Genomic DNA, 21,004 nt, shown 5'->3' with positions numbered 1-21,004 from the left:
TTGTCGCCACATTAAATTGTCAAATTGTTTGCGCCTCTTATCGTGATGGGCACGTGCTCTCTGCACTCTGCTGTGCTCTCTGTTCCCCTCTTCCCATCCGCCTGGGGCCCTGCAGCGGCATAACGGTGATTCCTGGTTGACAAGCGCTAACTGTAAACATCCGAGCGAAATGCAATTCCTACACCACGAAACGATACCCGAGACTCGAGACTCGATACTCGATACTCGACATGGGGGCCAACTCAATTACGGCCCTCTGATGGCCTCTAAGCTCAGGAATGGATAACTGCCATTGTACCGATATTAGCTACATATTTTGCAACACTTTAAGCAACAATTTTCCACTTAAATCAAATCAATACAGCGCCTAGCTGCCGCTTCTCCTCCCTGAGACTGCAATTTGGGTTTCATTTTCAGTCTTAATTAGTTCTGATTCAACGCGGATCGAGGAGGCAACACTTTCCCGACGGCTATAATGGAGAAGATAAATACCGTGCGACTCTTCGTGGCTGTCGTGGCCATTGGAATTTGCAGCTTAGGTGAGGGTGTAGGGGCGGCAAGCCGCTGCCCGTGGAAATATCAGAAGCAGATCCACAGCGAGATGGTGTTCTTGGAACCCGAAGATGGAGAGCGTGTGGTTGAGCATGAATTGGTGTTCAATCAAACGGTAGCTAAACTAAATGCTCCTCCAGAGACACAAATCTGAGCCATTTCCATTGCAGGGGAAAGAGGCGAAGATCATCAGGAGCTGGGCGCTCACCGGCTACGATCAGGGCCTTGGCTATGTTCGGCTCGTCAGCGGCGGAGAGAACCATCCCAATATGACCCTGCATTTCCAGTCGCATCCTGGCGATGGAATCTCCTATAAAGTTCAAATCTATGCTTGTATATATGGTGATCGGTGATCACAGTCTAGTGATATACCCAACAAAGTGGAAGATTTTATTGAAATTCCATTAATACTTTTTTTAAGGCACAGGCGCCGACAATTGTTACAAATTTCAGGCCCAAATTTGAATTTCCCGCCTACATAATGTTGCAGAACAATTCTTACACAATGTTGCACAAAATGCTGCTCAGCAATGTTTCCAGCCACAAGTTTTAACAAATATGCAACACAAAAAACACTGGTTGGGCGCCATCTATCGAGCATACACAGATACACGTCTGTAGAGATACGTCGTAGATCTTTGGCTCGTTGAAATTGAATAAAATTATCTGTATATGTATGTTTTTCATTTCAAAAACGAGAAGCGAGAAAATGTTTAGAATATTTTCAAGCTGAGTTTATTTTATTGAAATTCCATAAATATTTTTTTTAAAGCACAGGCGCCGACAATTGTTACAGATTTCAGGCCCAAATTTGAATTTCCCGCCCACAAAATGTTGCACAACAGTGCTTATACAATGTTGCAAAAAATGCTGCTCAGCAATGCTTCCAGCCACAAGTTTTAACAAATAAGCAACACAAAGAACCCTGGTTGGGCGCCATCTATCGAGCATTCAACACAACAGCAACGCGCTCTCTACATTTGGTCTGTAACAATGGTTGGTGAATTGGCTAAATAGAAATAGTGGGAAAATAAAGCTACTGACAGGGTGCAGCTGGTTAATAAATACCTTTAGTTAGAACAATTTGAACGCCTCATCACTGGCTTGTCGTTCTGCTTGTCCTGCCACAGCACTCTAATGGGCGGCACAAATGTCACTTTCATTCGTTCACAATTACATAATTTATTTGTTCTTCGGTCTCTCTTTGCCATGCCATTTCTTGGCTTATTCGCTCATTAAATTGTAGTCCCAGTCAGGGAGGGGATTGGTTATTGGGGATTGACATCCTCTGGCCGTCACATCCTCAACGCAATTACGCGCATGCCAACAGCGCATGCGTGACATTTCCAAGATGACTACGCGCCGGCGCGTTGTCGTTTCCTTTAGTTGCGGTCGGATCGGGGGTCTGTGGGGGCTTGCGGTCTGGCAACAAAATAGTTGCTAAATGATTTACTGCCGCTTTCGCGTGCATTAGCCAGCGCGACAGACCCCGGGATGACGGGTCTAGCACTTTTAGTTTCTGTCCAACCGACCCAATGGGGAGTGGGCCGGGCCTCTGTCTCTGTCTCTGGCCATGGCTCTGGCTCTTGGTCAATATCATGGCAAAAGGGCCCGAATCGGGTTGGGATGGGATGGGATGGGATGTGATGGCTGGCAGTCGGAGAATCAGCATTAACCGGTTTCCGGTGCAACTGCGCAGTTTTGATCGCCTTTTGGGTTTGGGTTTGGGCGGAAGGTGAAGGTGCGAGGGCCGGTCAGGCCAGTGCCGGGCAGGCGGGAAGTGCATTTTGTTTTCTGTTTTTGGCGCTGAAAAGGAAAATCAGACGGTCGCTGCAGAATCGGAGTTGGGGCCTGTAGCCGTCACCCAGATTATCAGGAAACTGGAGGAACCAGTTCCTGCAGCCTAAATATAGAATGAGACTTCAGTCCCGATCCCTGAGTCCAAGCGCAGGGCTGATCCCGATCCCGATCCCGTTTTGTTCCCAGGGTGGGGGAAAAGCTTGTAGAACTTTCGGGTGGCTTTTCGGTTGCCGTTGCTGCTGGCGCTGCTTTGGCTTCTCTTTATCTTATCAGCAAGTGTCGCACACCAGCGCAGATACAGTGAGAGTAACTCGCACACCTTTGGGCTGTTTTGGCTGTTTACCTGTTGATTTCTGCTGCTGCTGCAGCCACAGCGCAAGAGAGAGAGAGAGAGAGAGAGACAGAAAGGAAGAGAGCTCTCTCGAGCGTGTGCATGTGTGTGTGTGGGTGTTTGTGTACCCTGTGCTCAAGGGTATACCTTTTGATCGTATAGCTTGATGTGACCTGTGATATTCCATACTGAAGAGAAATGAAAGCATTGCGCCCATCTGCCTACAAGATTTCTTGGCATATACTGAGTACCTTGTAGTCGTGTGTCGCTACGTGTAGTCGATCAGCATTTCGACTGGTTCTTTGCATCTGTGTGTCTGTGTGTGCATTCGCGAGAGTCGCTTGGCAGCGACTTCAGGCCGTATCGGTCTCACATTCGTTCGAACGCAACGATCGCGCGCGGTTGTCTCGCCCCAGCGGAACCGTAACACAGAAACAGAAACAGAAACAGAGAAACAACAAGAAGAAACCGAAAACAGAAACAGAAATTTAAACCGAAGCCAGAAGCAGAAGGAACCCAAGAATCGACGATTTTCGCAGACCCGAAACAAAGAAAACCCCAAGTTTAAAGACCCAAAGTGTAAGTGTCAGTGTGTGTGTGTGTGTGTGTGTGTGTGTATTTGCAATTGGCCAAGTTCTTGTTTTTGGCCGAAACAAAAGGAATCATGAAACGCAGAGCGAGCGCCCAAAGCCGAGCCGGTTCCCCCATTCAAAGGGTTCGTTCGTGGATTCGATTCGAGTGATTCATACACAAAAAAACAAATGCAAAAACTGACCACTGGCCCGTGGGCTGTTAATCAGTCGAATTGAATTTGAGCTGCGTTGAGTCAGCATCCACCAAAGCGTAGATACTTTACTTTGGCCATTAACCAAATAAAACCGAAAAGCAAAAGTGTTAGCCGCAAGCCAATTGTGTAACAGTTAACTGTCATCTTGACGCAATTAAAACCAACAAAAGCAGCAACAAAAACCAACAAACAAAAGCGAAAAGCGAAAACGAAACCCAAACTGACAGATCACCGAGAGATGCGGTCTTTAAACCGAATTTTATGTACAATTTGCCATAGGCCCATTCGCTGGGACCTTCTTAATCGTGTGACAAGCGGCCCCTCTCCGTTCCCCACCCCGATAGCAGGCTGCAGGCTGGTTGTTTTTATTTTGGCAACATTTTTAGTGATTTGATTGAATCGCGCAGCGAGTGGAGTTTTTTCCGCACTCCGAACATGATTTAATTAAATGCTCAAATTGTTTTTTTCCCCTCCAAGAACCACACAAAAAGTGCGATAGACAGAAAGATGGATAGGCAGGGGAGAGAGAGGAAGAGCGATGGGTTTATTACTTGTTTGTTTGCTCTTCTTCGGAGCTTTTTTGTATGAATGTAATGCTCACATATGTGTGTGTGTGTGTGTGTGTGTGTGTGTGTGTGTGTGTACTACACATGTTTGCATGTATGGAGCATCCAAATATTATGTACTCGCATTTATCCATTAGGCCCGCCATGTTTTTCCGAACTATTCGTATTTTTTGTGCATGATTGAGGCTTCGGGGGTGATGGAAAAAGATGTGTGCAACATTTTAGCATTAAATGTTTTATGGTTTAATATTCTCTCGAGCGGCATCAGGTTCTCGGACCCTGCCGCGAAAGATGGAGGACCCCGAAAGGCCTGAAGAGTCGTGATTGATTAATCGAATATTGGCACACATTTAATGGATGTTTCGGATTGAGTCAGCGATGAGTCACCATCCATTTGATTGCTCTTAGCTCTTATCATCCTCTGAGGATTCGGGCATTCCTTTTTGAATGGAAAACAGATCACGGAAATGGTTGCCTCACACAAACAGATGCAGAAGCGGAAACAGCACCTAGAAACCAAACTGAAACCGAAAGCACCTGCACTACTTCGTTGTAAACAACAGGCAGACGTGCCAACGCTGCGTTTCATAACAATTGGTCCCTCGTAATGGTTTAGTTTGTGTACCCAAAAAGTACTCCTTAGCTTAGCAAAAGTTATCAAAGTTATTCAATTTACAGATGCATCGAATCGAGAGTTCACTGCCCCACTACAGCCACGAAACGCACTGTACACACCCGTGTGTGCCACTAAATGGTCGGGGAATGAAAACAAAATACAAACAATTAGCCAAATAGCAACATATAGTATATCCGAAGAAAGCCAAGAAAATCTAAGAACTACACAGAAGGCAGACAGACATTGGCAGCCGTCTGGCATTTTGTTGTAGCTTTGTAGCCGCTGCCTCTCGTATCGGTGGGGAATTGAGAACCAACAATGTCTGTCTATATTGTGCGGGGCTGCTATATAACTCTCGCACGGCCCAAAAGCAGCGGCACCGACTGCGCCAGCGCTGTGGTTGAAAAGATTTTCCCATTCGACAAAGTAAAGCGAAATGCACATCAAATTTTTCAGTTTCGGTTTTTGCTTTAGTTGAGAGAAAATCGTCGCTTAGTTAACGTCGCCCCAAAAGAACTGTCTTCCGAACTGTCACTGCTGGCACCGAACACTCTATCGGAGCACCGAGAAGCACAGACCCCGAAACCCGAAACACAGAACAGACACCGAACCGAGACTCGAAATCCGCAATTCAAATTAAAGTCACAACCGAACCACAAAGCAAGTCCCGAATCGGAACCACTCGGACGCCAACAGCCGCATCTCGAGTCCAGTGTCCAGTGTCCAGTGTCCAGTCCAAAATCCACATCCAAATCGCATCCTCCGATCAGCAGCAGCAAAGTGTGTATAATCTGAATAGTATAGAGTATGTCTAGAGAGTTATACAATAACCGAACTGAGGCAACTGATATTCCCCCTCCCTTTTGCATCCCTAAATAGTCAGTCCTTTGGTGTGCGAGTGTGTGCGAGTGTGGGCGAGTGTGTGTGTGAATCTACATAAAGGTTAAACCCGAATAAAGTGTATTCCCAAGCAAAATCATTTTCGAATCATTTTCTGGATCGCTTGAATAACTAGAGATGAAAAATATCATTTGCATATAGAGATACAGATACAGATACACGTCTGTAGAGATACATCGTAGATCTTTGGCTCGTTGAAATTGAATAAAATTATCTTTATATGTATGTTTTTCATTTCAAAAACGAGAAGCGAGAAAATTTTTAGAACATTTTCAAGGTGAGTTTATTTTTAGCGGCCGCGGAATGGCTGCTGGCTGTTGGCTGCTGGCGCAGATTGGATTTTGCTTCCTCGCGCAGTCAGTCTGCCAGTCTGAGATACAGATACTCGTACAGCATCTGCGCGATACACAGATTGCGAAAGTGTTTGGCGCCACAATTTCTGAGACGTTTCTGCAGCATGAAAATACACATACCCGAGATATTTATTATTAATGATGAAGTGGGAGGGGGCCTCTAGGTCGCACCCCTCCCCCCTCCCCCCGCCCGCCGACGCCAAAGCAAAGAAAGAAAAGAAAAAAAACAACAACAAAAGTATCTTTCACTTGGCAATCGTCGCGCAGGCAATTGCTTGTGCGATTTTCTTGGCTGCTCTTTCTAGTTTTTCCTTTTCGCTTGATCTATTTTCGTTCAGCCTTTCGCTCTCTCTCTCTCTGATATCACGTATACGTAGCGAAATGCTCTCATTTTCCATTAGCCATCCAGCAGTGGTGGCGGTGGTCTGTGATGTAATTCCAACGATATTCCCGAGCTTTCTCCATTCGATTCTTTTGGGGTTAGAGTTCAGTGAACCCCTTGACCATCATCAATCACTCGATGAATCGATCAATCAGTCACCCAAGCAATCAATGCACCTTTGTGGAGCCCCCAAAGAAGAGAGTTCGTCACCCTCCCAATTATAGTAGTGGGCCATTCGAATGCTCAAAAGTGAATCAATGGGTGGGCCCCGATAAGACCCGCCATGAATGAGGGGTGTCCATAAATATTTATGAGCTAATGTGGGGCTACTGTGGAAGAACTAGTGTATACATACGCGTAGATGCACTGCATGAATGAATGAATCGCCCTTGTGTTGCTCGCCTTTCATCGCGTTTATCAGTTCGTGTCGCAATTAATTATCAAGTGGATCGCTTAGGGACTCTTTCCGTCTGCTGGGGATCGTAAATTGAGGCCGCCAAGGAAATGTTGCAAAGCTCATTAGAATGCCACAATCCGACTCACTCTCGACTCTCGACACTCGAGTTCTCGTTCACATCCTACTTCCCGGCAGCCAAGGAAGGAGAGCCAGGGGGCAGGCATTCCCCGAGTGCGTGACAATATTTCATGGCTCGACTTCGTGCAATCACCACACACACACATATATACCTCTGTGTGTTCAGGGTACTCTTTAGGAGGGGGAGACATGCTCTACATATTTTCAAAGAGCTCTGCGTATATTTTAATTAGTGCACCGCTCCGCGCGCTGGCATTTTGCTGTTTGCAGAAAATCATTTCTCAAGAATTTAACCTTCATGAACTGTCATGCTAGGTTGTTGCATGCCCCTCCTCGGCTCTGCTGAGGCATGCACATATTGTATTTCTCGGTGCATTTCACATTTCAGGGTTCGTGTGTCATTCACAGAGCCAAACATTGGGCGGAACAACGCGAAACAAGACCGAGAGACAATAATTAAAGAGCAGTCGACGGGAGAGGGCGTGGGAGTGGGAGAGCGAAAGAGTGGGTGGAGCAGGAAGGGGGGCCACAGGGGTGTTTGGTGGCTGCAATGAACTCATTCGGGTTCCAACTTCATGGAAATCCTATCAGGAATTGCTCCTGCAGCACCTGCGGATCCTCTCATCTGGGGAATCCTCTTCGATGCTCTGACCATCCACTTAGTCACCTTCCCAATGCGCAACAAATATTGCCAGATTTTTGGCTGGCACACTTTCGCAGAGACGAGAGACACAAGAGTTACACAATATTCAACGAGAGTGTTCGAGTAGCAATTTGCGTAAAAGTAATCACGTATCCGACGCCTCGCAATTATATAACCGCAATGCGTTGAAAATAAACACCCACAGAGGCAGCCACAGACACGGACACGGACACGGACAACAGGCGGGCGGAGATCCACAGATTCACCACCAAAGAAAAAGAAAAAGAAACAGAAAAACAAAAAGAAGTGCAGACACCAGTCTGTCCTCCACTTGGGGCCTCTCTCTCTCTCTCTCTCGCTCTCTTTCTGCACCACAAACGTGACTGGCAAACAATTTTCGGTTTCATCGCCTCGAAAAGAGCCACAAAACCCATCGCAATGGCCAGTGGATAGAGGAAGGAGGAAGGAGGAAGGAGGGGCATGGGGATGGAAACTGGGGTTAAGTGGTTTGAAGCTTGGGGAAGACCCGCATCCCTCGAGTGGAGTTGTCGAGGGTCCCCCGCTTTTGTTTATGCATTTAACAAACCGAAAACGAAAATATATACATATTTATTTTGGCTAAAACGCTGAACAAATTATAATTTTCATGCGGCGCCCGCTCATAAATCACAACGTGCAACATTTACGTGCATTTTATTTTCGAGAGGAGTGGGGAAATGGCTTCACGGGGATGGCATCGAGAATTAATTGCCCCAACATTTGCCGAGCATTTAAAACGTTTATTGGGGGCTGACTAAAAGACATTCCATTCCAATTCCAATTCGATTTTCATTGGCAAAATATTTTATATTGTATTAGAAGCCTATTTTCGCGTTGGCCATCCACCAACATCCACCAGACTCTTATTTATTTGCTCAACATTTTGTGGATTTGGGATTTCGGTTTTCGGTTTTCGGTTTTCAGTCTTCAAACCGAAATCTATTTCGATCGACAACCGAAAAAGACGTCAATGCCAAAGTCAGAAATTTCAAAATCTGATTGACGACAGCCCCAGTCCCAGTCCCATGGGCGAAGGCGCATTCAAAACGAAAGCGAAAGCTAAAGCAAAAGCAAAAGTATCTCAATCTCAATGAAAATTACTGTGGGGCCGAGTGCCGCCATCCATAACCTTACCCTTGCTGACCCTGGACGGCAGCCTTCCGTCGATTCGTGGGAGGAGAAGGCAGAGATCTGCCTGGGAGAACCATTAATCGAGGGGCTGCTGCAGCTCGGATTACGTCGTGATGCTGTAGGAACAGCCGCATCGGAGCAGACACAGCACTCGAAATAGTTTCGTTTCGCTCTCAGAGATGATATTTTTAAGAACCCGAAAGTGACACTTGCCCGTGTCCATTGCGACGGCTGACAAATTGTTTGTTGGGGCAAACATTTCAGATGTTTAGCATTTCATTTAGCTTCTGATTAATATGTATCCAAAAGATGCGCTGCTTACACACAAACACACACACACACACACACAGGCATGGCAAATGGGGAGCCGCTCAATGGGGGTAGACAGGGCAGAGGGCAGAGGGCAGAGGCCAGAGGAATGTTTCAACAAATTCGTTCGAGTGTTTTCAATGTTCTCAGTATGTTCGCTGGATGCTGCTGTGCTGTACTCTGTGCTGGCAGCCAGGAGCCGGGCCCAGCACTTTGTCAGCCTTAATTGCAGCACTTTGTAAAGTGTCACAGCGAAGGAGCAGCGGAAAAGGGGGGAACTTGGGATGTGGGAGCGATGGTGGCATGCAACAAGTGCCCGAGAGCGGCCTCCCGAAATTTGAGCATTGCGTTTGTCTTTATGTCTATTTTAAATTGAGAATTGTAGCTGTTATTTCAGCGGATGTCTGGTCCGATCTAGCAGCCACCCAATTAGCGGGGGAAATTAGCATTTTCCAATTGCATTTCGGTTAATCGCATTTTGTTAACCCATTAAAGCCTACCAATTATGCACAAAAAGGTAATTACAAACAGCGGGGGACACACACACACACACACACACACACACACACACACACACACACACACACAATCACTCACACAAACAAAAAGCGAGACTGAAACTGGAGAACGAAAGCAGAAGGGAAAAGAGAAGCGGATAGTGGGGCAGTGGGGGGTGAAGGGGAGGGAGGTGGGAAATAGTTTTCAATTAATTGCATTTTGTTCATTAATGTTAAATCAAATGGCAAATCCATTCCAGACTGTGTCTGTGACTGTGACTGTGCCTGGGGTTCTCTGTCCGGTAATCTTGTTGACTACATAATGAGCTCCAATCGAGTGGATAAAGATGATACTCGATGCAGTGAGAGAGAAAGGCGGGACTAATTGTTTCAGCGAGAAATGGAACCACGGCCTCTAATCTAAGGCGAAAGGGAGATATCCTCTACTTGTGGCCTAGGAACCCTTGACATATGCCCAGAAATCTAAGAAATCTTCTTGTGCTTAGAACAGACAAATTGTCGTCTCAAGCGAAATAGTTGTAGCATCTGTTTTTCTATGGCAAACAGAGTACAAGATATCCCAGATGGCAGAGGGATCTATAGATAAAGCAGCGGCGCTGATGATGTGATGTTCTTTTGCTTTGCAAAATTTATATTTTGATGTACTTAAAGCTCTCTCCCAACTATAATTCCCCATTGACCAAATGTACCAAAGTTTAAATGAAATATGCTCATAAAATGCCATTCAACGAGCACAGATTGACGTGCCTATTAAATTGTCATTATCTATGCCACAAAATGGCATGGAGAGGGTCTCAGTCCCCGTTTGCTTCTGTTCTGCCATGTACTTTGTGGGGCTAATTAAATAAATGCGCTGATAATTACGCTTTATTAGCTCAGAACAACTAATATGGCATTAACTATTCCAGTGACAGATTTAAATTTATATTATACCGCTCTTTTTTGTTTTTGTATGTTTTATGCCTGCTCGAACTATACCCCGGGTTTCCGCATTTGTTCCATTTGTTGCATTTGTGTTGGTTTTAATCGCATTGTTCGTAGGCGCAGGACGGAGAGAGTGCAGCTTTGTGCAGAAAGTTTAATTTATGGGATTTGGTTTTTTGATTGTTTTCTATTATATTTAATTACAATTCGAGCCGGGCCCACTCCGTTTTCCCCATCGAAGGGTAAATAATGTGATATCAGCGCCATATTTATGGCGACATTTATCTCTATGCTTTATTTCTGCTTATCGGCTGCTGTAATTCCGTTTACTTGTCGACACAAAAAAGGCAGCACAACAGTGCCCGCGAACAAAGAAAAACCTCATCAGAGACGCAGCGCAGAGCGGAGCTTCTGTTTTGGAATCTGCATATGCATATAGATATCCGCGGCATTAAATGCAGTTTTTTTTATAGAACATTTAATAAATATTTACCCTGCCGCATGCCATATGCCAGCGACCACATTTTGCCGACGGGGCTCTATGTTTGCTCGATGGCTCAGAGCACAGAGCACAGAGCTCTGGGCTCATGGGAATTCCCCCTCCCCACCTCAACGATAAAAATAGCCACAACAGAATGGGCCAGCGAGTAAAACTTAAATTGAGGTTTAGGCGGATCGGTGGCCTGTATGCATCTCTGATTGAAATTCGCATTGAATCTCGCTCATCGCGAAATATTAATCAGTTTGTGTTGCACGAATAATTATAAATCCTATACAGGGAAATCAAACTCCCGCATAAACCCCGCCGACTGGCTTTACGCAACCAGGGAGGAGCACCAGGACGGGCGGGGGGACACATCTATGGAATTTACATATTTTATATGCGAAAATTCATATTTATGCAATTACAGGCAAATATTTGAAATTGCCAATTGGGGAAAAAGTTTCGAAAAAAACGCAAAAACAAAAACAAAAACAAAAGCAACGGCATCAAGCGAGTGGCTCGAGCGGAGGATACCCTGCAAACAGGAGGGGCTTTTAGCTGGCCGTTTTTAGCTGTACCAAAGTGGAGTATAATTTGCCTTTTGCACGAATAAAATATACCCCTGCTACCCTACAGGGGTGCACAGTGTGGAGTGGGGTGCATACATCTACCCTCCGATATGGAATTATTTCATCAGGGTTCCATTGAATACTGTTTGCGGAATTCGGGACGCAGTCAAAGGGAGGATTACAATGTGGTAATGAACTTATACCCCACCTGTCGACCACCAGCTGGGTGTGAGCATGAGCCCCGCTCCCCGAAAAACCATCTCCACCAACAGAATATATGCACATGCAAGCGATTCGTGTGTCCCCCCTGCTGCTGTATCAGTTTCTGCATCTGCATCGGTGTATCTGTTTGTCTGTGTGTTTTCCATTCAAAAAAAAATTGCCACATTCAATGTCACTTGCATTCTTTTGGTACACGCTCTCTCTCTGTCCCGCTCTCCCTCACTCTCTTGCTGACAGAGCACTTGAAAAAGCAAAGCGCCAAAGCGAAGAAAATAATCACAAAAGGAACTGCAAAAGAAAGCAACAACAGCAACGGCAACAACAACAGCAAGAATATGCATGGCAAAGTGTCACTTTTGTCAGCTATTTCATCTTACTATCTCCCTCTCTGTCTCTCTGACTCTTTCTGTTGTTGCTTGTTTTTGTGCCTAGAGCAAAAATATTAAAAATATCAAACAATCAGGCAAGAGGAATGCGTATGTGTTTGTTTTCGACATAGGCACGTACACCGGCGGTCAAACGACTAGCACTAGCCGCTAGTGTCAGATCTCTTAAAGACCCCACATTTAAGGAGCTTCTTTATGTCACGTTACCGTGCCATTTTCTTTTAATTCTTTAACAAAAAAGTACCGTCTTAGCACTACTATTATTTTGACTGTATGTAAGTACAGTTGTGCATGTGAGTGACAAGCCAAAAAGAGAAGTTATCTTGTTGTATTTTTGTTCGCATTTCTTTTGCTGCTGCGCTGCTGCATCTCTTTTTTCAAATACTCAAGTGTTTTGATGCACTGACAGCTGCAGACATCTCTACATGCGTATGTGTGCGTGATGCTATGTGAATGTGCATGTGTAGGTGTGGGTGGGAGCTAGGAGCTGGGGAAACTTTTTCCGCGCTTGATAAGCGCCCGTGTATGGCAAAAAGTCGTCGAGCCGTTGAGTTACGCCCATTTAGCACGCGCATTGCATTAGACAGCCTGAAGAGCAACAGAGTTAGTGGGGGGAGCGGGAGGTTGGCATGTCCTGGCAGCCGCAAGCACGAGCGAACACATGACGTCACGTCACGTCACGTTGCATCAGTGCAGGAGGCAGTCGAACCAAAGCGATAGCCGAGTATCGACAGCGAGCACACCCTGCAGTCATCGGAGTACTTTAAAGTCTCCGTCTCTCGAGGGAGAAACTTCCTTTGCTGCTTCTCCCGTACGTGGCTACGTGTACCCTTTCTCTACTGCAGGGTACATAGAAATCACTCGGCCCTCGGCTGAATTTTAACAATCCCCCACTCTCCCGCACTCTCGCTCGCACTCCCTCGATCCCCTCTGACAACTTCAGTTTCACTCAGCAGCAGGCAAAGTTTAGTTTTGGCCAGGCCAACAAAAGCGCGTCGGGCGCACAAAAAACAGAACCAAAGAAGAAGAAAAAAATAAGTTTTCAAGGGGCGGAGGTGGGGGAAGCGAGTGAAGAGGGGAGTAGAGAGTGTAGAGGGGCAGAGCGAGAGAGAGTGAGAGAGAGCAGTTTGAAGTGTACGTGAAATTTGCATAAATGCGAAATCAACGCGTTCGCTACTTGGCGCCCCACTTCCCCGCTCAACTCCTGGGGGAAAGGAAACTGCCCCATGCCCCACCAGAGCACTTTGCCACACATATGGCTGTATGGCTGTATAGCTGTATGGCTGTTGCTGGGGCATTTGCATGGCTTGTTATTCCTCGACAGTTCCTCGACTGCGTTTTTTCCACTCCTAATTCCAGTCCAATCCAACTTTTGCCCTGTTAGTGGGTGAATGTCGCTGCGGCTGTGGCTCTGGCTGTCGCTCTCGAGGCAGAGGCTTCTCACTTTTGTTTGGCCCAAAGAGCCCAAACAAATCAACAGCAGCCAGACAGCAGCAACAACAAACCGAATGGAAGGGCCATGTGTGTGGTGAAGCTTTAGATACCCTAAAGGATTTATCGCTGAGCTATTTTCTGCTCGTTGCCAGCAGCTCAGACAAATAAGAGTGCCCTACTCTCGAAGGGCATTAACATCTTTGAAGTAGTTTCCCGCTTCTTGGGGTTTCGGGTGCCACTCGACTCGCAGCAAAATGGAAGATGGAAGCTGGAAGCACAGCAAAAGCTGTAGCTGCCTCACTCGAGTGCCTTTTAATGAGCTGTTGGCCATGCAGTTTATTAATGTGCCGAGAGAGGAGGCCCGGCAAGGGCAGGCACAGCCGCAAATGCACAACGGCTACACAAACCTACTGTAGGAATTTGTTTAGAGTTTACTCGTAGATTCTGTGGCTCATTAGGGCAGGGAGGCGAGAGAATGGAGAGGAAAGGATGGGCCAATTGATAAACATATTCAGGTGGAAATTGACGTAAACAACCAAAACGAAGGGTCAGAGAAAAGTACAGGGCAGACTCTACACCACAGAACAGAACTGGGCTACAGTAAGGTAGTTCGTGTAGCTGACGTTCCACTGTGACATTTGGAAAGCTCTTCTCGAACTCTCCATTAGAGACTCGGACACTTGGCTGAGCGTATGCTGAGCAGCGTGCGAAATGGCCAAATCGAATCGAATTTTCGACACCAAAACTCTCTTTCCTCTGTCCACCACCACCAGCGCCGTTCACCATGACATCATCTGTGGCAGCAGCACCAGCAGCATGATCATCATCATCATCGACTTTGACATCTGATGGCTCCACTTTGGTTTGAGTTTGGGTTTGGGTTTGGGTTTGGGTTTCGGTTTCCCCTTTATTTTCTTTTGTCTTCGCTGTTTTCGCTGTTCTCTTTTCTACTTCTACTTCTACTGCTGCGTCTGCTTCCATTTGGCTGTTTTCACTATTACTGTTGTTATCGAGGGGGGAGGGGGGTTACTACTACTACTACTAATGACAATAACGGTACTCCAACTCATGGAGTTGCTCCCCTTCTATAAGCATAAGCACTGCAAGTGTAGGGGGTGTGGGGGCTGCTGTAAAAATCAATTTGATTCCTCGTGACGTTTGCCGCGTTTCGACCATTTTCATAATGTTTCCATTTGCAGCGGCAGGAAATCGGCTTACAATTCCACTCTCTGCCTCTCTCTGCCCCTTCCCACTCTTTTTGGCCACAATAACTTTTATTCAATTTCTGCGAATTTCAGTGCTTTGCAATCCCCGCGGAACCTCCCTCCATCCATTCACGAAATTGTGTTGGCCATAAATCTTTGGAATTACCGCCGCATGCAAATTGATTTGTTGCCTCTCGCTCCTGAATCAAAAATGCAGTCAATGCAGGGGCTGCAGCGGGAGACAGGGAGGGTAGGGAGTGGCAGGTGGCAGGTGGCAGGTGGCACAAGGGGCATAAATAAATTGTAATTTGCCAATTGTGTGTGTACAGATGTGTGTGGCTGTGTGCGTTTAAAAGTTATTAGCGACATGGCACCCGTATCGATGTCTCACTGTGCTGTTCCAGGAAACTGCCTACGCGTCCCCCGTGCCAAATGCCCCTCCACCCACTGACAGGTTATTGGTCATGCAGCAGCCATGGGGATTCGGGCTGCCTACTGTGTTCATGATGCATGCGCCCAAAAGCCTGAGGTTTGATTTTGGTTTCGGGGATCCACTGTCCGTTCCGTGTCTGAGGATCAAATAATTTGTTTGCTAATTGTTGGTGGTGTATGTAAAGTAGGTCTCCTACAAACAGACAGACAGACAGACAGACAGACAGGCAGATAGTATCCATGGATATCCAGGAGCCCAATCCTAAGGCAAACACACACTTAGTAGGTGGCATCTCTGGCGTGCACTCTCTCTGCGCGTGTCAATCTTGTCAATGGGTTGTCAGCCGCAAAAGCATCCTTTGGCCAAGAGCATTTGAGGCAGTAATTAGCCAGGAATGTTACAGCTCCCTCCTCCTCCTGCTCCTCCTCCACCCACTGCAGAACGTGTTCATCCTGGCACTTTCGTGTTGTTGCGCTTTTCCTTCTTTCAGTCGCCGTCGTTTGTCTGGGCACTTTGAATCCCTCTCTCTCTCTCTCTCTTTCTGACTCTCTAGCTCTGGCATTTCGCATTTATTTAATATTTTAATTAAATTATTTGTGTGCATGTGCATTCCTCCCCCCCGCACACACAAAATGAAGGGTTCGCTGGGGCGTCTAATGGGCCAACTTCATGGGGCACAAAGTATTTACATGCAAATGCCGTCAACGTGTTACGGCCTCTGCCTTGGCCTGAGCCTCGGAACCTCAGAGCCTGGACGGCTGGAGTCCTGGAGTTGGAACTGTATCTGCTCCACGGCTCTGGCTGTAGCTCTGTTCCATGGAGCCATTACCACCCGCACTTAACGTTAATTAAACTGCTGTGTGTGCTAAAATGTCTCTTTTCCATATGTGGTACTCTCGCATCCGCATCCGCATCCACCATACCCCATCCTCTCTCTCTCTCTCTCCGCTACCAGCTGCCAGCTGCTGTCGTTTTAATAGCTTAATGTAGTTACTTCCACTTTGAGTGTCTTCCACATGTAGCTGCTCCACAAGCCGAGCAAAAGAGAGCACAGCACAAAGAGCAAAAGAGAGGGACACACACACACACACACACACACACACACACACACACACACACATACATGCATGTAAAGACAGAGAGGGAGAGAACAGAGAGCAGAGGCAGGAGAAATGTGTCTTTGCTAATAAAAAACACAACACTCAGCAAAATTGTTATGCAGCAAACTAAATCAACAGACCCCCTCATACCCTGTACATATAGCCTCACACACCCCACGCCCCTCCACCACCACTGGACAGACGCACATACGGCGTACAAATTACAAAGCTATGAGGGACGGAGAGGGCCAGAGAGGGGCGGGAGCCAGTGTAAGCCGCACTTACAACACGGCTCGGCTCGGCTCGACTCCCAGCATGTGCCATTTCGGTGGGCGCTTGCTTACAGCACCCACTGTGGCCACTGCAGATAGGAGGCGTGGCGAGGGGAGTGGGCGAACCAGGACCATCTCTGTGTGTGCAAAAAAAGGCGATATCTAACAAAGTTTAACTCGTTTTATGTCGTCGAGTGCCCTCTAGTACAAGAGCCTGGGGAGAGGAGTGTTGGAACTGCAACGCAGAAGCACAAACAGGAAGAAAATTACAAGGATATTCTCCTAGCAGAGAAAAAAGAGATTTATTTGGGATTCTGCTCCCTCGAAGCAGTCTTCTTAGATGCCATTCAGAGGGCATCCGACAGGTCGAACCCTTCACCGCGTTCCAGAGCCTTGCAGTCAGTGAGCTGAATGTTTGGGCACACTCTCTTGGGAGCTTTTCTGCATACGAACCTGCCTGACACACAGGCAACAGGAGGAGGCAGCTGCAGCTGGCACCCACCCATGTCCCTGGTGTCGACTGGTGTCTGGTACTGGTGCCAGGATTAGCCTGGACATGGCTGAATAATGTCTTTATTAGTCGCCATTCCCCTGCCCCGCCCCACCCAAAAAATGAGCAGCAATCCCGGCATCCCCCTGGTCCACTGCCTTTCAGTATTTCCGGGTTTTTTTTCGTGTGTGTAGGCCTCTGATTTCATTAATTAGTCGACGTACGTGATATCCAGTATACGCAGCAGACATTATTATTATTTACGCTACTTATTCCCCTCTCTCCTCTTTTGTCTTACAGTCTGCGCAAATAGAAAATGGCCCAACCACAACTGCTGCAAGTGAAGCTGTCACGTTTCGATGCCCAGCCCTGGGGATTCCGGCTGCAGGGCGGCGTGGACTTTGCCCAGCCCCTACTCGTGCAGAAGGTAAGTGCCGCACATATTCGTAACCCCACCATAAAAGAACACACGGAACATGTAGAATATTCTCTCTCAGTTATCGCAAGCGATTGACAAATGGCATTTTGGTGTCCAAAAAAAAAGCGAGAGCGCGGGGCCAAAGCGCGTGAAAATGAAACGAAAATTCGCTTCGTCGAGTTTCGTGGGCGGGGCGGGAAAGTGAGCGGGGAAAAAGCATATTAGTTGAGCAGTTAATTTATTTATGCGTTTAAGTGCTTCGCTTTTCGTTCAAAAATAAATCTGCGGCTATAGGTTTTCGCTCTCTTTTTTTAATATTATTTTTCTCGCTATTTCATTTTCCGTGCGATTTTTGCGCACGTTACCCACAACAAATGAGTTTTATTTTTCACATTTTCCTAACAAATTTGAACACAGATACACACACACACACGCTCGCAGATGGACAGAAAACCAACCGAAATTTGTTAAACATTCATAAAAGATTTTTGAACAATTTTACATTGGCGGCGACATGCCACACACAAATTTCACTGCTAAATCATTTTGACAACTTTATGAGCGCGCGAATATATCGAGGTGCGGATCTGGTACAGTGCGTTGCACGGCTTTAAGGCTGCTTGAAGCTGATCAGGGAGTCTTTAGTGCTGCTTCCCATACAGCCTGTTCTTCCAGAGAGCTCTAATATACAATGATTCAATATTATTAATCATCTTTCCAATCTATTTCTGCCTGTTTCAAGTGCACGAAACGGTGCACGGACTCGAATGAATCACAGAGCCATGAATCCATAGAGCGCTTTATCAACTGACTCTGACGCGGAGAATCCACAGTTCCACTTGTGACTCAGACTCAAACTCAAACTCAGACACAGCCCCCCCGCTCTTCTCACCTTTTCTTATCAGCAAACCAATGTCAGTGCGAGGTTGAGGGCATGCTCCCCATATTGTTCTCGTCATAAATAGAATTTCTGCCATCGGAATGGTATGCGCAATGGAAGGGCAGGCTTTGTGTTTGTGTGGCGGGGCGGGGCGGGGCGGGGGGCATTGCTGAAATTATTGATTCAGAGACATACACATAGAAATGTAGGTAATTATTGTCCCTTCCCTTCCCCTTCCCATTCCCACCCCCACCGTTTTGTGTGCAGAGCAAATACTTTGCTGCGTTCCAAATGGAACGTGAAACAGAAATAATACACACAAATTTCTGTGTTCTTTTCTGTGTTCCTTTTGCTGTTTGCTTTGGCATTACAAATGCGCTCCACACGGAACGGCGGGTGGTGGGGGAGTAGACATTTGGGCTGGTGGGCGTGGCACGTGCTAAATGCGCAATTTTCTATTTTAACAGTTGTTTTCGGTGTCAATGCCGCCGTGACATGGGCAGAGATATTCAAGCAAAAATAAAAACTCGCACCAGAATGGAGTTCCGTTTAAATTGATTTGTTCCGCAACAATCCATCAATTAAACACTCAGACACTCCTCGACGTCCTCTTCTCCAATTAGTGGCATCCACATCCAACAGAAACGTCCACGTCAATTAGCCAACGCGAACGAAGGCCGCAAAACAATGTTGGCCAAAAGTGCATCCAGTCAGGGAGAGAGATTTATGCGAAAATCACAAAGCATCAATTTAACGCAATTTGAACAATTTGAAATGGAAATATTTATGGATTACACGAGAGTTCCCCTGCCCAGTCGCAGTCCCAGTCCCAGTCCCAGTCCCAGTCGTCGGGGCTGGGAATTGTTTGGTTTGTCTGCTCATAAATCGCAGCGCCAGAGCCAGGACCTTCCCTGCACTATCCTCTATGCTGGCTGACCTGGGCAGATACACTTGAAGCTCAATTGAATTTAGAATGGAGCACTTGAGACGCATCCTTCGGAAGGAAGGAATGCCGCTGCTGCGTAAAAACTTGCCTCGTAATGAGCTCCTGCGTTGCCAGGACACTGGAGTCGACTCAAACTGAGCATTGCCACTCGGAGCAGGGCGGGGCGGGGTGGGGCGCAGCACCTTGTGTGCACCTTGACAACAAATCATCATCTCAGTCATCATCAGCATCCAATCATGTCAACTTCTTCAGCTCTTGAACAGGCGGAGTGGAGTCCCCTTCATCTCCTTTCTTCATCCTCTCTGAGGAGCAAGCCAATTGGTTGCTTTAAATGCTGCCACAGCTCATCAAGATGCAACACACGAGAGTCCCCCCCCCCCCCATCTCATTAAACAACAGAGAGAGTCCGTCCGGGGCACATAAAAATAAGCTACTGAGCTGCTTAAATCGGATTAATTTATGATTTCTCACTGGGAGGAGCTCGCAGGAGTCCCCATTCAATCGAGGACACGGCTGGAACCGCTTCGAAAAGCTCTGTTCTCGCAATGAAGTCCTTTTCCTGTTGCTCTCCACTTGTCTGTCAGCCCTGTCCTGTGTGTGTTATAAGCCTTATGCCCACGGATTTCCAACCCACCGCCAGCCCACACAATGGGACACAGTCCAGTCGTGGCGAAACGGGGGCAGAAGCCACGTTTATATTTCATTATCAAGAGCAGAGTTCGTTTTTGGGGCCAAAGCGAAAAAACAGCGTCACACAAAAGGCCAAAGTCAAATAAAAGCGAAAGCCAGCTTGAGCTTCATCCTCCGACTGTGCACTGTGAAGTCTCCGTGCAACCACATCCGTACAAATAATGGAACAAATAAGTAATACAAAAGCGTAAATTCGGTTTACTACAAATTTCTGCTCCGTGTCCAAAGAGCACTCGTCCACAGTCCAATAAAAAAAATAGCAACCAGCGGATGGAGGACAATCGGACAGTCGGACAACGGCAGCGACGGCGGCATCAGTGTCGGCTATTAGCCAACTTAAAGTCTAGACAAGCCAAACAGGAACGGGAACGGGAACGGGAACGGGCAGGTTTATGTTCCGGTGAGAGAGAGAGAGTGGATAACAAGCTACTGACGGCATCCAAGGCAACCGACGACGGCTTTAGGATGGCAGATTCAACTCACTCTCCCACACAGACACATGTCCTGCCTCTTAGTCTGCACTTTGTTCATGCAAATCAGTTTTTGGCTGATTTTTGTACCCTTCAACGAGAGGAGGGTAGTGCAAAAGTATCCCAGAAAACCCCAACGAAACATTTAACAAACGAAAGATGGATCTGTGAAAAAGGGTATCTAAAGTTCGGATCGAAAGGCTGCACTTTTCTGGCATTTTTTGTCGGTTTGTGCTCGTTTTTCGGGCTTGTTTGTTTGGATTCTGCACCCGTCCCGGAATCTGCACCCCTCTGCTGGCTGGCCATTAATTATTTGACTCCTGTCTGGGGCTGCTTTTGTGTCCGTGTTTGTCTTTGGCTCCGAACTGTGCAGAATTCATAATTCTGCTCTTTGCATACCCTATTCGGCGGAGCAGGTCGTATGCCTGGAGCACGCTTTGGGTAGATTCTGCTTGCATCGAGGGTATGTAGAGTGCCTTTCCGGTGTGCTTGGGCTGTGCTAATTATGCAGGCGAATGTCCCTCGCTTTGATTTTGGGATCCTTTGTAATTGAATATGAGCTTGCCCGACCCCAAAGACACCCTGTGCTTGCGGTTGCCGGGACAACATTGAATGCCGT

General features: G+C 46.9%; 2 protein-coding genes across 21 annotated transcripts in view; both read left to right on the top strand.

Moving 5' to 3' along the window:
* Positions 1 to 431: 431 nt before the first annotated feature.
* On the top strand, positions 432 to 951 carry LOC117588437. The gene is made up of 2 exons (XM_034279721.1): positions 432 to 667; positions 723 to 951. Exons 1-2 carry the CDS (start codon positions 476 to 478, stop codon positions 903 to 905), a joined length of 375 nt encoding a protein of 124 aa, XP_034135612.1. The 5' UTR covers positions 432 to 475; the 3' UTR covers positions 906 to 951.
* A 2,190-nt stretch (positions 952 to 3,141) lies between these two features.
* LOC117591811 (PDZ and LIM domain protein Zasp) overlaps positions 3,142 to 21,004 on the top strand; it is a 55,915-nt gene continuing 38,052 nt past the window's right edge. For 8 of the 20 annotated variants that reach the window (XM_034285128.1, XM_034285127.1, XM_034285129.1 and 5 more), the window contains exons 1-2: positions 5,107 to 5,432; positions 17,282 to 17,408. In XM_034285128.1, the coding sequence (XP_034141019.1) occupies positions 17,298 to 17,408 (111 nt within the window). In that variant the 5' untranslated portion in view covers positions 5,107 to 5,432; positions 17,282 to 17,297. Of the gene's footprint in view, positions 3,263 to 5,105; positions 5,433 to 8,510; positions 8,525 to 13,133; positions 13,137 to 17,281; positions 17,409 to 21,004 lie in introns of those variants that run through there. The other 12 variants (XM_034285134.1, XM_034285125.1, XM_034285121.1 and 9 more) reach the window with 6 other exon arrangements.

This window comes from Drosophila guanche, unplaced genomic scaffold (assembly GCF_900245975.1).
Source record: "Drosophila guanche unplaced genomic scaffold, DGUA_6, whole genome shotgun sequence".
NCBI classification, from domain to species: domain Eukaryota; kingdom Metazoa; phylum Arthropoda; class Insecta; order Diptera; family Drosophilidae; genus Drosophila; species Drosophila guanche.
This window is presented reverse-complemented; position numbering and strand designations above follow the sequence as displayed.

Coding starts and splice junctions, on each gene's coding strand:
- LOC117588437 (XM_034279721.1), top strand. CDS start 476: ATGGAGAAGATAAATACCGTGCGACTCTTCGTGGCTGTCGTGGCCATT. Junction 668..722: donor AATTGGTGTTCAATCAAACG/GTAGCTAAACTA, acceptor TTTCCATTGCAG/GGGAAAGAGGCGAAGATCAT.